Source organism: Xiphias gladius, chromosome 21, assembly GCF_016859285.1.
Source record: "Xiphias gladius isolate SHS-SW01 ecotype Sanya breed wild chromosome 21, ASM1685928v1, whole genome shotgun sequence".
NCBI lineage: Eukaryota > Metazoa > Chordata > Actinopteri > Istiophoriformes > Xiphiidae > Xiphias > Xiphias gladius.
The window spans coordinates 7,856,872-7,873,033 of NC_053420.1; the positions used below are offsets into that span (position 1 = coordinate 7,856,872).

The following is a 16,162-nucleotide window of genomic DNA, read 5'->3' on the forward strand; positions in this document are numbered from 1 at the left end:
AAGTTTAAGGCATTAATGTTGCATCAAAACTGACAAGATTATCACAAAACAAACACATTGTCTTTATTGGTTAAGAGATTTTACAACTTCTGTTGTTGGACACAACAATGTTAGGTGGGCTTTTTCAGTGCTTTTTGCAATTATGCACAAGGTGTATTACAAGAAATCCATCATATTTTTTACTTTTGTTAATTATACATTCACTTGCCTCTGGTTTTGGCATAAAATTTGTCCTTCGAAATGTGTTGTAAACACACCATAATTACATGAGAGATCTTTTGCTTATGAGGTAGATTCTGTTAACTGCACATTTAAAATATGAAACATATTCAAACGTTTAAAAAGCCAATCTATCAATTCAAACCCAAAGGGTTTACATTAAACAAAGATGTTTAACAGGTCCTAAATTCCTTAATAAAACCTACTGAATAGACAATTCATAATTGAGATCTCTGATTTTGTGGCAATCTCTGCAACACCATTTTTTATTTCAGTGCATCAGGGGTGATTGATTATTTTGTAATGCTTTACATGTTTGTCTAAATAAAACTGATATACTTATGCTTTTGACCATTAATTATGAAAACATGAAAGTGCGTTAAAAGTGGTCCCATGATCAAAATAGTCAAGAGTGAAATTAGAAAATTTAAAATACAACAAAAAAAAAAAAAAACAATTGTTTGATGACTAGTTAAAAAGGATATTAACAGGATTAGGACTGTCCGGGGCAGGTCAGCAGAGAAGTCGGGTGACTGTGAGAAGGGCTGTGATGCTAGAGAGGACGGGGTGTAAACCAGCAGCCCCGCTGCGTGACATACAGTGTTCCCTGTTCTGGCCGATGCAGGCTGCATATGCCATTACGTGGGGGATGTAGTTCTGCTCATGGACCCCATGAAGCAGGTGAGCCAGTGGACCTTTCGCAAACACGGCAACATCCTCTCCTCCATGAGTCTCCATGCTCAGAGGTACAGCTGCCTGGGCCTGGTAGTTATTTTCCTCTGAAAGGAAGAAGCACAGAGAAAAGATTGTTATACAATGCTTTTATTGAGTAAAACTGAAATGTAAACAAAACCTTTGTTTAAAAGAAAACTTCGTCAGGCACCTTTAATCTTAGTTGTGCAATTCAAAGAGTTATAAGTCATTTTGTGATATCTTACTGGAATTTGCTGTGGTAGTGTTCCCTTAGTTGTTCCAAGAAAACCTATTTTATATGTCAAAGTCGAGCAGCACCCCATTATTCAGTCATGCTCTTTACCAAAACTATGATGGTGTTTATTGCAAGTACCTCAAGTGGAAAAATTAATATTGTCTCCTTTTCTGTCGTCCTTGTATATCTAAAATTGCTTTGATGTCATAATATCTACCTATGTGAGGTTATTTTGGGGAATAATACAACACACCATTAACAGCAAAGTGGTTGTACCTGCATTTTTTAGAAAGTTAAGAGATTTGGTTGGATTTTCCCTTTAAATATGGTTCCGTTCCTAATAAAACATACAGCCACCTGGTGGCTACACGATTTTACTTACTGTAGTCAATAGCCGACACGTTCTCCCTCACACCGTTGACAATTTTGTAACCTGGTCCGTTCCCATATAAAATGGAGGTGAAGGGCTTCTGATCGATATCACTCAACATGGGGGCCAGACCTGTGGATGGAGACAGAGCATTAGGCATTTTTACTACTATTATTAGGAATTAGTACTAGTCATATGGCACAACAAAAATAAATTGTACTGATGTGCATCATAGTCCTTACATACCAAATATTGTGCTTCCTCTCATTGTGTAGCCTCCGAAGTTGAACATATGAGAATGGTCAGCAGTAACTATGGTCAGTGTGTCATGGATGCTCGTCATGAGATCTGCAAGGCCGATGGCCCGGTCCATTTCCACAGCTTCATGTAGAGCTTGCTTGGCCTTGCCCTCATGGTGTCCATGGTCAATACGTCCCCCTGCAAGAGGAGAAAACGCTTAAGGCCGGTTCATGCTTTAAACTAAGTAGTTTGTATGACATGTCATTTGACCATGTCTGAAGCTGTTCAGCCAAGAGAGGCATGGCGCAATAATCGTTCAAATGGGTCTGGCAGTGCACGCTTTCAGGCAGTCTGAAAGTGTGCTAAAGCAGTAGACAGCTTGATAGCGAGGTTCGAACCCCTGCATACGTTCTCACATCCACAAAGCAGGCCAATCGCTGCATGAATTGTCAGATGCAGCCCCCAGTATTCCCCCATCAAAAATGCGTAGGAGCTGGGATTTCAGACATGGTTCAATGACCTAACAAGCACTCCGTTAGAAACATAGAGACCGCCTTATTCTCGCTAAGTCTGGCTGAACAATTGCTGTTACACTTGCAGGTGTTTTCCAAATAAATATGGTTATCAACACCTAAATTTCTGTTCCTACTATATCTAATATCATGCTGAGACTTTCTGCTGACACTGACAGACATATTTTTCAGTTTTTGTTTCAGCACCCATGATAAGACCAGAAAAATACCAAATGTTGTTGGAATGGCTTGTGTTTGGTTTTCTCCTACATAGGCTGCCTAGAGTACACAGCAACAGATATAAAAATTCACATGTTGACGGGCATTGTGGCTGGTGTGATCCCATCGCAAGGTGGTCTCTATTTCCAATTGTATTTTATTAACTGCTGCACAAAATGTGTCCCTTGAAGGAACAATTAAGTGAAGGGAACTTGGTAGCAAAGTAAAAGACTTTGAAAAAAAGGTTACTTTTGAGCCAACAGTAAAAACGGATGTTTTATCTAAACTAAGTGCCACTCAGTGAATCGTTAGAATGTTTTCTAATGACTTCCAATGGTATGTAAAAGGACCTGAGGTGTTATATGATTTTAATACAATCTGGTGTTATGTTTTGGCTGGCTGCAGGGCAGTCCGGCTAACCACAGGCAACCCTGCTGTTTCTACCAACTGTCACTCATATGTTTATGCTGTTATGGTGTCTACACATCATCAGACGTGTTAAGTACTGTAACAGTTATTACAACCATCAGAGTTTATCAGCTTCATGTAAACTTCTCCGTTATCAAAGCTACATTGGTTCAGGGGACTTGTTAACCATGTCAAATTTTTACAGAACTGTGACTAGGTCCTAAGACTGCTAAAGTGATTTTTATGTAAAAAGAAAAATATTAAGGGTCCTTTTCAAACATGATACCAACATGTAAAACTGGCAGCAGTTAGCGATAACAGTGCATATTTTAAAAGGGGCATATGTTCACAAAGTTGTCGACCACTTTATTATCTCTAGTAAAATGAAATTTTCATGTGCAATATTTTGGGTAAATTAAGACATGATCCTATTCAACATGAAAAAAAACGGTGAACCTATCAAACCTAACAAAATGTACCTAACCTAACAAATTGATGGTGGTGTCTCTAATTTTCATGCTCCCCAACATTGATACTAAACCACAAACTGAGTCATGTTTTCCTCTTTATTGTCAGTCAGCAGATGTCATTGATTAATTCAATTTCTTTTTGTGGAAGACATAATCAGACCTGTGTAAGAGAACAAGAGTAGGCATACCTAGTTGTGCTGGACCCCGAATGCAGTCAGTTGATAAGCTACACCAACACAGTACTTTAAGCATGCTTTCCCTGTGTCTCCAGTCTTCCCTCTGTTTCTTACAGTAGAGAAACAGAGGGAAATCTGGTAAAGGCAGCAAAGTGAAAAGAACACCTGCTAATGCCTGTAAAGCTCACTAATTAATATGCTTTATCTTGTTTGTGTAATCTGTTGAGCTATTCCTTTACATAATTCTGATGAGAGCAACAGGCAGCACCTTTTATCAGAAGGCCACCAATCCAAATCATTAAACACAACACACTGTGTGATTTTATCTCCCGACTGTTAACCCCAACTGGCCCAGACTCTGTTCAACTTGGTCCAAATAATCCTGTCTCCCAAGCCCCCCCTTCGTGCCTTGGCAGATATTTACTGTGATAGTTTAGATATTTACTGTGATAGATAGATTGTCTAGATAGATTGGCTTCAACAAAACCTATGGCCTCACTACCCTCCAAACAGAGTGCTTGTCCTTTGCCAAAGTGCCAAAGTAAGCCACTGCTCTCCAGCTCTCTTTTTTCTTTTATCACACAACTATTTCTGTCACTTTTCATGTGTACAACAAAGACCAACTCCATGAATGCCTTTTAAGACGAGACTATCTTTAAATGTGTAGAGTTATACCCACTTGTAGGATTTGTTTAAGTCAAGACTACGGAGACATGCTGAAAACATAGGGTTCTTGGAGAGAAATCGAGGTGTGAAGCATACTGGACCAACTCAGCAGACAAGCCTGACAGATCTGAATCCAAAACAAAAGAATACTGTCCAATTTCACCATTATAGAGGTACAAATTCACCTTCTACAAGCAGGTAAAATCCACTGGGGTTCTTCCTCAGGATCTTGATGGCCACCTCCACCATCTCTGTCAGTGAAGGATCAGTCTCAGTGTTCCTCTCCAAGTCATATGTCAGGTCCCCAGGTTCAAAGAGACCTGGAATAAGGGAAGGCACGGTTCAAGGAGAAACAGGATAATACACACAGAAAATAAGCCTACAGCAAATGCATACACACATAGTATGGCTCTTCATTTACACTTCAATGAGAGTTGCATAATGACACTGAGACTGGAAACTCACCCAATAAGTAATCCACGTTGTTAGGGTTCAGTGATAAGAGCTGCTTCTTGTTCCATACATAATGGCCTTTCTGCACAGTTAAAAAATAAAAGACACAAATGCAAAGCTTAGTGTGACTGGTAACACTGCAGTCACTTTGAACTCCTAAATATGCAAATGTAATTGGGAAGATAAAAGAGGGACCAGGGAGAAGTATAACGAGAGGGAAGAGGAGGAGAAATTTACTTTAGCCCTCATTCTGGAAGACCACTCCTCCACCAGGTTTCTCCCGTCTTTCCGTGTGCCGTTGTGCTTCGCCATGCCAGGGTACTCAATATCTGACTTGTTTTTGGGAACATGTACTTTCTCCCTCCACCCATAATCACCTGAAAAGTTGCAGAACAGAAAACAAAATTACTGTCTCAATTGTAGGCCCAAATGACTACATGCCCTGTGTGAGAGAGAACGTCAAACAGAAAATCGCAGTCTGGTTGTAAACAATTTAGTTAGTTCTGTTTCAGTAGAAAATCAGGTGAAACGTTAATGTTCACCAAAGTGTCTGTTAACTATTTGTGCGTCTTTTAGGTCAATGCAACCCAAATCACCTGGAGGTCAGCTGAAACTCTTGAGAGCTATCTAGTGTTAAGCTCTGTACTAGAATGAGGGCTGCAAACGATTATTTTTGTGAGCAAATTTCATGGCAATCCATCCAATAGTTTTTCAGATATTTCACTATAGACTGCAAGTGTGAACCTCATGGTGCCGCTAGAGGAAATGTCAGGTGACTGCCAGAGTCATGTTGCTTCGTTCTGTTTGGATCATGAATGCCTGTGCAAAGTTTCTTGGCAATCCATCCAATACTCGTTGAGATATTTCAGCCAGAACCAAAGTGGTGGACCAAATGACAGGCCAACATAGGAATCCCTGAAGCCATGCCACTAGTATGGCTAAAAACCCAATAGGTACAAGGACATGTTAGAAATTTTTGCTCAAAAAAATGACAGAAATGATTAATCGACTACCAAAACAGCTGCTGATTATTTTTCTCTCTGATCAATTCATCAACTAATTGTTTCAGCTCTGATGAGAATCAATACTTTCCGCTCACATCAATGTTGGGAATGTTTTCAAAGAGCTGTCTGGCGATGTCCTTGCAGCCAGCCTGCAGGGCTTCAGCTGGCATCTCATTGTCGGAGTACCAGTCTCTGTCCACACTGTGGGCGTAGGCAGCACTGGGAGTTGCATGGTTGACACGTGTCGTTGTCACTATTCCCACTGACTTGCCTGCAGTTGACATACAAATGCAGCTGTCTGAATAAAGGCTGAGTCATATTTTGATTAAAAGGAGAGTTTCAGACTCAGGAAATTCACAACATTTTTAGCACAAAATTTTCATGTTATGAATCACTCCACAGCCAGTATGGACAGCAGGGATGATTACAGGAACCAAAAACCTTTCTTAACGACAGTATGGGCATGTGAACCGAGACAAAGTCAGCACTTATCCTTTAATCATGTAGAATCAAGCGTAAATCATGTGAAAAACATCTTAGAATGTTCGGTTCAAGAGCACTTAGAAATTTGATCATCAAATACCAAAAAAAAAAAAAAAAAAAAAAAAGATCTCCGAAGTTTTGTTTTGAAGTCCAGGCCCCCCATGAAAATGCTGAAATCACTCAGCCCTAGCCCAAAAACTATTTTAACAGTCTTGTCCACCAATGATCAATGGATGGAGCAGTGTTTGTCGGCATAAAAAATGGTTTCCCTCTGATAAATCTTCTAGGTCTAAAAAGAAAAAATAACATAACTGGTAAAGCCAGCAGAGGACAGTCCCATAAAATGACCCGATGAAACACACATTTGTGTTTGCTTTCTGCAGGAGGTCAGCTGCTGCCTGCCATGTTCCCTGGGGAATGATTGGATTTCTTACTATCCATGACCCCTGACCCCACACACACCCTGACCCTCACCCACCCCTAACTTATCACCACTCCTGCCCTCTGAAAATACAGGGTACTAATCCCTTTCAACATCTGTTGTCTCCTTCTCTGTTGTGCATTTTATCATTCTGTCTTTTAAGTTGTGTGTTATGCAACGTGTGTTCAAGCAGCTTACATAATGCTGTGATGTATCCTTGAAAGTTAAAAGCACATTCTTAAAGAAAATCAGTGTCATTCATCGGGAAACTTAGGAAAAGACGTCATCTTTCAGGCTTTTGATCAAAACTATCTGCATGAAACATTGCTCTATGTTGTGTTCTGGCTCTATGGATACACCATTGAACTGATGATTGAAACTGAAGCCGCTCATATACCCGTGTGCGACTAATTTTTTCTGTGCCAATAACACGACAAACAACAACAACAAAAACCCCATTTGATTCAAGGACACAGAAACATTAGAGTTCGGCAAAAGTAAAAAAACATCCACAAACCTTATGAAACTTCATGGCAAGACAGAATTTTCTAAAAAATATGTAGATAACTCTACCACTAGTATTTTTACATGAGAGCACATTAAAAAATAACCCTTTCCATCAAGTAAATGTTACTCGCAAACTGCTCTGAGGATAAAAACTCTGCAAACCCTGTAGACAAGGAAATGTCTGTGAAAATGGCCCGCGTTGTATTCCGTTACTGTAATGGCACTCTACCTGCGTCCTTAGCCCATCTGAGGATGGAGGTGACCTCATTGCCCTGTGTAGTGTTACACTGGGATCGGACGGCAGCTGCACTCACGCCCACCGTGCCCTCGTTGGCCTTGACCCCGCAGAGGTAAGCTGTGGCTGTGCCAGCACTGTCTGGCACCTGTGCATTAGTGTTGTATGTCTGCAGAGACACAGGCCATTGACACGTGATCAGAATTCAAATATCGAATGGGACTGTTTATAGTCGCTCTGATGTAAGTTGTTCAAACGTGACACTAGCTAGATAGGTGCTGTTCCTACAATAACAGCCACTGATACAAACACATTTGGTGCTCTGTGAGGTATTTACGGCTAGAGCTGAAATGATTAGACAATCGACAGACAGTTAATCGTAACATAGTTAAACATAGTTCCAGGTTTTCAGTGTGACGTGTTGCTGCTTTTTCACTCATAAATTGAATCTCTCTACATTCTGGACTAACAATCAGACAAAACAAGCAATTTTTAGACATCACCTTGGGCTGTGGGAAATTGTGATTGGAATTTAAAAAAAAAAAAAATTCTGCTATTTTATAGACTAATAGATGAATCAAAAAAGTAATCAGCAGATAATTGATAATAAAAATAATTGTAAGTTGAAGCACTACATATAACATCAGGACAGTTATACAGTTATATTTACTTGTCTTTCTTACATGGCTTCGGCCGTGACTCCAGTTTTCCCCTTTGTTCCCCCGTTTTCCCTCTCACCCTTGTGTCTCCACCTCCCCTGTCTCCTTCTGTGTGTGTTTGCATGCGTTACTGGTGTGGCTCTCATTTTCCTGGCTCCTGCTTCTCCTCCACACCTGTCTTCCATTAGCTCATCAACCCTGCAGTACAAGAATCCCCCGCCTCTTCAACCACCCATTGCTAGGTTGAGGCATTGATCTCGATGCTAGTCACTTGGCTGTTCCTGTATCTAGTACATGTGAGTTATTTCCTGTGTTTCCTCATGCCTTTTACTGTGTTCAGGATTCCTGGTGCCTGTGCCACTTCAGCTTGCCAGCTGGCTACCTTGCTCATCTACCTGCCTGCCCTCCCTACTACCATGTTGCTTGTGTCTGCCTTTGGGTCCAGAAACAAACAAGCCCTAACACTTCCCATCTACTAATAAGCAATTTTCACTGCTCACATTCACGCTAAAAAAAAACAAAAAAAAAACTGATAGGCATGTGAATGAGTGTTATCAATGCTATAATTTAAAACTTTTTGTAGAATGTGTAATTCAGGAATATATCAACACGACATATTTCCCATAAATGTGGTCATTGTGTCTCTATGGGTCGTATGCATGAGACTCCTACTGTCTTTCCAAATAAAACGTAATTTTTACGTGAGTCATTTCAAACGCTCGTCTCTGAGTCTGACCGGCAGTAAATGCAGAAGGCAGCACCCTGGAATGTCTATCATGGCCAACTGCTCATCTAGATCCAGGTCAACTTAGCACCATCCATGGAGTCACAGTGACGAAATTTATAGGGAATACGCCAGCAGAGGTGCCTCAACATTACCGTCGGACGTTTTGGTGATTTGGTTAATTAGTAAATGCAGATTTGTTTTGTTCTACACTACAGCGCGATGATCATAGCTATGCACCGAAAACCCTCTGTGACTTCCCTGGCCCAATGTTGTCCATGGCGGTGACGCAAACCGTGCAGATCTATAATATTATAATTTAGAATACTGTAGCATGTTGGGTGTAGGAGTCAGTTCAAATGTACTCTGAGTTAATGTTATTGCGTTACATTTTTAAAAGGGGGAAAGTGAGGAGTGAAATGTTATATGGTGATATTAATTATATATGATAAAACTATTACATTAAAGAGCATCTTTAGGCTACCAGGCGTATATGCAGGTGTCTATGAATTGGTATTTCAATGCAAGTACGCCGTTCCCAGGTGAAAAAATAATAAATTCCAGTCAGGCACTTTGCAGCCTGTGCATACAAGTGATGGTTCCAAGTCTACGGACACTGCGGCAGGAGCATTATTAAGCTACATAAATCAAAAAGCTGCCACTTCTTATAGAATTAACAGCAGGATAATGCAGGAGATGTATAAACAACACTCCACAGGTGAAAGATCCACCGCCAGTATTTTAGCATTTAGCGTTTAGCCAGAGCCAGCAAGTCTGTGTTGATCACGCCACACGGCAGGTGTGTTTTATTTGGGACACCTGCCGTGGGCTCGCCGGGTGGTGCATTGCATCAGCAGCTTCTTCTCTGCTGCAGCTGCTGATTTGGCCCTGGTCATTAGTGTCCCTGTTCTGTTTCTACAATTTTCCTAGTAGTTCACAGTTTACTGTTGTGAAAGAATACATTTGTAGGAAAATCTCCAAACCCTGTTTCCTCTAGATAATCCACACAGATTCTGTTTGTCTGAAGGATTCTTACAGATGTCTCAGTTTTATGTAAGTAGTTGGCCTGCCTTTCTCATATTCACAGAAGAGCTGGTATTGTGCACTTGTAAGTGTAGCCGGATTCGACAAAAGTAATGCAAGCTATTATATTATAAATATATATTATATTATCAAGAATGATACGGAAATGTGTTTTTAATTTCAGTTCTTCCCTCTGCTACACTACAGCTGCCACTGAGGGACCATCTAATAAAGGAAGATGTCACCCAGTGCAGCGAGTGGATCATTGATGGCTTTTTAATTGTGTTTGGACAACAGTGAAGGTCTATGGCACAGAGAAATGAGCTATTTCAGGCTTTGGCTACACAGACATCACTTATTACTAGGATAAATTAGTTGTTGATTTTGTTCTTTTCATGGGATTTGTTGACAATGAGAAAAATATACAATATTGCCACACTTATCCTTTAAATGATAAACACATAAAGCTGCCGTTGCTGATGTTGTGTGTGTGCCTGAGGTATAAATAATGAAAATACTCCACAATGTCTGGCTGGCTTTTTGTAAATGAAATCTGTGACATACTGTAATATACAGCCAGTATAACATGACACACTAAGTGACCTTGTTTACGGTCACAGGCCTTTGTCAGGAAGCCATTAATGGCCACAGCACGATCAATACATTGTCCAATACTGTAAGATATGATAACCCAGAAAGACCTTGGCCAAAGATACAAAAGGGAATTTTTCCATCGCCAGCTGCGTCTCTTCTCCACTCTGTCCGTTAAGCTGACCCTTCAGTATTCGAGCAGCCGTCACCGTGGGAATGCCCATCCCTAAAAACCAAAAGCAAGTGGACTGTTAGGATTGCATCAATTTTCCTTCAGGATGGCAAAGAGAGAGCCCAACCATGACAAACATCAACACACATTTTATTCAGTGCCGCGCTCAGTTTGCAACGTCTGAAAGACTCTTGTTTTCTTTGACATTTCAGAACCAGATTACTGCTGATAAGCAAAACATTTTCTGAGATCCGAGTGACTTCAAAAACACATACTCAAAGGAAAAAGAAGATAGAAAAAACAAGAATATAGCACTTTTGAGGTGCTATAGGAAGAAAGGACCTTTTGTAGTTGCTTGCTTGGTGAATTTAACCTTCCATGATTTTTTGATGTTTGGTTGTCTTGAATAGCGGTACAAAGAGAAAACGGTTCATTGTGCAGCTGAATCTCATTACCTACATAGAATATGGTTATTTTCTTGTCTGGGAAACATTTTCCAGTTAGATAATAGTTCCCTGTTATATCTTACCAATTTTTCAACTTATTTTTTAGTAAACACACATAATGGAGAACATACCTTTTCCAACTTTAAAAAAAAGTTGTAAGATGCTGTCTGCTATTCTCTAACTACACTAACATGACCACGTATGCTGCAGTGCGCAAGAATGCCGTGTTGTGCCTATAGTCCAAACAGAGAGAGCAGAGGCCCGATGGAGGATAAAAGTTATTGTGAGACCAATGAATGTACCAGCACAGAAAGAAGCCCAGTGATGTGGTGGCAGCCCAGTTGTTTTGGTTGCTGCTGTTCATTAGAAAACATTTGAAAAATCTAATATATTTTTCACTGGATTACTGGAAACCTCTATAACAACATTTCAATTTAAATAAAACTGTTAGCCCTGCTGGGTCTGTCCACAATTAATCATATCTATAAAAAAATAAAAAAAAAAGACAAAGGCAGAGTGGGCAAGGCTCTGTGCTGACAATTAGGGTCTTTAGCGATGAGATTACTTAAAATCCCTCTGCAGCAAGGTTACCTTCCACTTTAAGTGGTTTTATGCAGGATTGGGATGGGGGGGGGTAGTCATCATTTCTTGCCACAAATCAGGATATAAAAATAATGATATCGTGGCTTACCATCTCCAAGGAAGAGGATGAGATTCTTTGCTTCGTTTTTATTGAGATTTTGCAGCATCAGAGCTTTCTGCAGGGACCGCTGAGCCCATGCATTCCAGAAGTTAGGATCCTTTTCTTGCTCTGTGCATCGCAACAAACAATAAGAAGTCTGGTTAGCTTTGGATATAGCTGCGGGATTCAACAGATACAGGTCTGTCTGTGAGGATGTAGAGTGTAGTGAATGTGGATCCGATTATTCACATTGTAAAACCACATGGACATACTGTATTACTGACAGATTACTCGCTGACACTGACTGTATATGCTGTATGTCATACCATCTGAGCTCTATTAACCACTGTAACCACAACATGTACTAGAACTGAGCTGAAAAAGTAGTCGATTAATTGACTAGTTGAAAATTAAATAGCAACAATTTTGTTTTAAGTGATTTTTTTAAGCAAACACTGCCAAAAATTCAGTGATCCCAGCTTCTCAAACGTAAATATTTGGTGGTTTCCTCAGTCTCCTACGACAGTTAATTGAATATCTTTGTGTTTTGGACAAAATTATTCATCAATTAATCGGGAAAATAGTCAGAAGATTATTCGATAAATTATGGTTACATATTAATCTCAACCCTAACTATAACCATGTTAGAGTCAAATCATCTGAAAGAGACGTACATTAACATTTAACATGTTGAGAATCCATGTTCTACACACTGGACAAGCTTAACCTTTTGTTATAGATTGCGATAACAGAGGCTGTTACTTGACGATCTTTTATTAGTAAATGTATCTAAACAATAAATTCCTGTTATTTTCTGTGGTGCAAACAAATTGAATAGACTGGCAGAAAATTTTCAAGAAACGGGAAATCCTTTCGGATAAATAAACTTCCCTCGAGACTTTCAAACATTCAACCACAACCTCGAAAAACCTCTAGTGTTTGCCGGACATCTCCTGTTGCGTTACAGACGGCTGGACGGCTTGCCGCTGTTTGTGCGGCGACTGACTAACACCACAGTAACTTACCAGGGAATTGTGGCTTCCCCAGACTCCCCGAGATCAGACAGGAGCAAATGATGAGCAGGGCTGTCGCCTTCATGTCGTCGTCTCTGTGTGGCTGACGCGTTTCTCTAGACGGCCATAACATGCCACTTTGAGAAGCTGAGGAAGCCTGTCTGCAGTCGCCTCAAAGCTATGAGAGAAGAAGGACACATTAGTCATTAAGTCTGTGTCATCTGGTCGCACGGTGACTGACATACTGGTTTAATATTTATTTACTCCGTGATGATTTGACTAAGAATGCTTATTTCAGCCAGATAACACGCTTCTTGGTCACGCTGTTGCACTGCAAATGTCCACTCCGTAAGTGACCAGTGTAACCACAGGCTTGTCTTATTGAATAGGCGGCCCCACTGGAACATTAGTTCTTTGCTTAGTGCGTCCTCAACAGAGATTGTGGAGAGGAGTGGTAGTATTACTCATTCCCTTCTATCACATAGGCTTTCCAAATAAAGAATCATGCAAAATGAAGCTGTGGGGGGGGGGGGGCAAAAAGCACAAGCAGAATCCAACCACCAGTCTGTTTTCATGTAATCAAAGCAGTGTGGATGAAAGATATCTCTTTCCATTGATGGTCTCACTTGTTAAAAACAGATCTTTCGGCCCACCATCAGGCTTTGCAGCAGAAACAAAAGGAAAGCTTGGTAAAGTTAAGCTTGAGGCCTTGCTGTGAATGTAAGTAGTCACAACAGGGGCCCTTGTGGGTCCTGGCCAGTTAGGCTTTCATCTACAATTATCCACACCCTCCTCCTTTCTTCCCCGTGCTTATAGTCAAGGTCATTTTAATGGGATTGTGCTCCATAGCGGTGAGAGGTTTAAGGGCCATAACAAAGCTGATTAACGCCAAATGATTGACTGGACACATCCACCCCTGGGAAGGAACCTCAGGATTGTAATACTTTTTATCACAAAAGATCTTTCACCTGCGACATTCTGACATAAGTCTTCTGATCCTTTTTTATGGAGAGGGTTGCGTGCATATATGGTTAAATCAATCACTCTCTAATTCAAATGTGCTTCCCCTCACTATGCATAGTCGTTCACTAAGCATGCGCCATACCTTTGAACTGCACTTTTTCATACTGACTATAATGAAACAGCTTGCTCGTCAACAACCCCAAAAGCTTGCTTCAGGCTGTGTAACTGTGCCAGGCTCCATCTGGTTTAATAAAAAGCCAGGATATCTGAACCACCCAAGACACACACGCACTCTCACACACATATACGAAAAACAGTCCTTCACCAACCAGGCACAAGTCAATGGATTTAATAACAAGGTATGGAATTAATACAAGGTATTACCTTGCTTTTGCCATTCCTCAGACGTGGCAGGCCAGACGTGGCCTCAAAAGCTGCTAGGTCCACCCAGAGGCAGTGAACCGGCCAGTCTGCAGGTGAAATAGCAAAGCAGCGCCACCACGGCTACCAGCAGGAGGCCAGACAGGACAGTGGTCAGTATCACATGAAATCCCACTTCGGCCATGGTGTCGCCAAGCATTCGGCCACCCCAGTGTGTCCCAAACCCAGCCGGCGTCAAATGGGGTGAAATTTCCTCGCACCAAATTACTCGTCCTCCCTCGGCTCTATGCCGAGCTGCCTTTGAAGCCCCGAAGCAAGTCACACGGGCACTTGCATGTGCTACTCCAGTAGGTAGCAGCTCCAAAGCATGGATTAGGCTTTTAATTATGCTCAGAAGCGGAGGGCTGACAAATGGAGGCTGACCTCCAAAACCCAAAACCCAGCGTTTATCACTGCTTCACTTCCAGAAAAGCAGGGCAACCGAGCGCTTTGTGTTGGGTCTCAGACAGACAGGAATGTGTTGTCTTCTCTGTCTCTGTTCACTCTGACTGGCAAGGACACTTAACACAGTGGCCAGATTTTAAATAGGCAACTTGGTTTTCTTCTCACACCAGTCTGCCTCGTCCAGCATCTTGCATGCACACAGAATAACTAACATTTACACAGGATTTTCGCACAGACGGCAACATTATTCTTATATTTTCCTGGTTCTATTAAAGATCTGATCTGTAACTATGTATGAATATTTATCGACTAACTAAAAAAAAGATAATAAAACAGATTTTATAATCACTGCATCAAGAACTTATATGGGCTGTGGTAGTCTTCAGTGGAGTCTACACCACATCTGAGATTCTGTCTTTACAAAAAGCCAAAAAATATATCACTGAGGGGGGGGGGCAGAACAGCATTTTATTGCCAACTCTCATACATTAAAGGGGTTCGGGGAAGAGGAGCGGATACAGGGAAACCCATGAACCCACTGCAAGCACTTTTACATTCTCCAGTTGTATAAATCACAAGGTTGTAATCAAAAATGACAACTTAAAATACTGTATTACTTATTCATAAATTAGAGAGAGCTATACTGCTGAAGACCATCGGGACCAGCACTTGAAGCTGGTGCGAAAAAGGATTAAAAACACAGCTGGTGTCGGTGCAACAGATCTTTTTTTTTAAATCCAGATTTGATCTTTGGACATTGCACAACACGGATAAACTCATGGGGATATTCTGACCGGATGCTGAGGGGAAAAAATAAAAATAAAAAGAATCCCCCCACCACCACCACCACCACCAGAATATACCAACCTGTAACCATAATTCAGTTTACACAGTTTACGACAGCGCGTTTCTCCCAAATCAATCTGTTATGTGTAGACACCCCCCCCCCTAAAAAAAAAAAAGAAAAAAGTTCATTGTAGTTTTACTTACTGCAAGTGGCTCTCCAGGCACAAAGACTACAGCCAAATGTGCGCGCAGTTCATTCAGTCCCTCTTCATTACGCTGAATGTGTATTGCTGCTTTCCCCGTTGCTTCTAAAGCCACGGTTGTTCGACTCTTCCTCTTTGGGTCTGAGAATAGCGGTTTCTAGCCCTCCCGGCGGGGGTGGGTGGATTCGGGGGGGTGGTGGGTACAAACAAACCTTAGAAAGAACGGTGCCGCGCTGCCGCTGCTGCCGCCTCCGCCGCCGCCGCGGTGGGAGTAGATGGACCGAGAGCGCCGCCTGCCTGACGATCGACGAACTGCCTCAAGGACGGAGCCCCATTGTGCCGGATTGGTGGAGGTGTTCAGAACACTTTGAGTGGCAATGCCACAATGTGACAAAACACTCCATTATAAGCAATGGTGTTACAGAGGCAGAGGTATTATCAGAAAAAAAGCTACTTTTAACTACGTATTGGGCCATTGTTTATTTATTTGAATGTTTTAGTATATACAGTATCATGCACCAGTGTCACATGCCACAGCATTTATAACTTTGGCTAGTTTGCAGGACCCACTCGTAGCCTTTTCCCTTTAAAATATTCAAGAAAACACACACAAAACAGCACAAAACACAACATTCGAGACACAAAGAAGAGCCAGAAAAATGCACCATATTGTACAGAATGGTCTGAGACCACTTTCCCATTCTCAGACATCAAAACTGGTAGCTGGGTTGAATGTTGTGGCTGGTCGGGGTATGGTCACCTTC

The 16,162-nt window shown here is 41.3% G+C and overlaps 1 protein-coding gene across 1 annotated transcript; it reads right to left on the minus strand.

Annotated features, from left to right (window-relative positions):
* Nucleotides 1-38: 38 nt before the first annotated feature.
* alpl (alkaline phosphatase, biomineralization associated) lies at nucleotides 39-15,540 on the minus strand. Its single transcript, XM_040115495.1, is given in 13 exon segments — nucleotides 39-998; nucleotides 1,530-1,649; nucleotides 1,764-1,955; nucleotides 4,394-4,528; nucleotides 4,674-4,743; nucleotides 4,899-5,005; nucleotides 5,008-5,038; nucleotides 5,761-5,936; nucleotides 7,306-7,480; nucleotides 10,419-10,534; nucleotides 11,618-11,737; nucleotides 12,634-12,799; nucleotides 15,400-15,540. Coding segments are annotated over 12 exon segments (1,629 nt in total). The 5' UTR covers nucleotides 12,755-12,799; nucleotides 15,400-15,540; the 3' UTR covers nucleotides 39-732.
* Nucleotides 15,541-16,162: the final 622 nt, after the last annotated feature.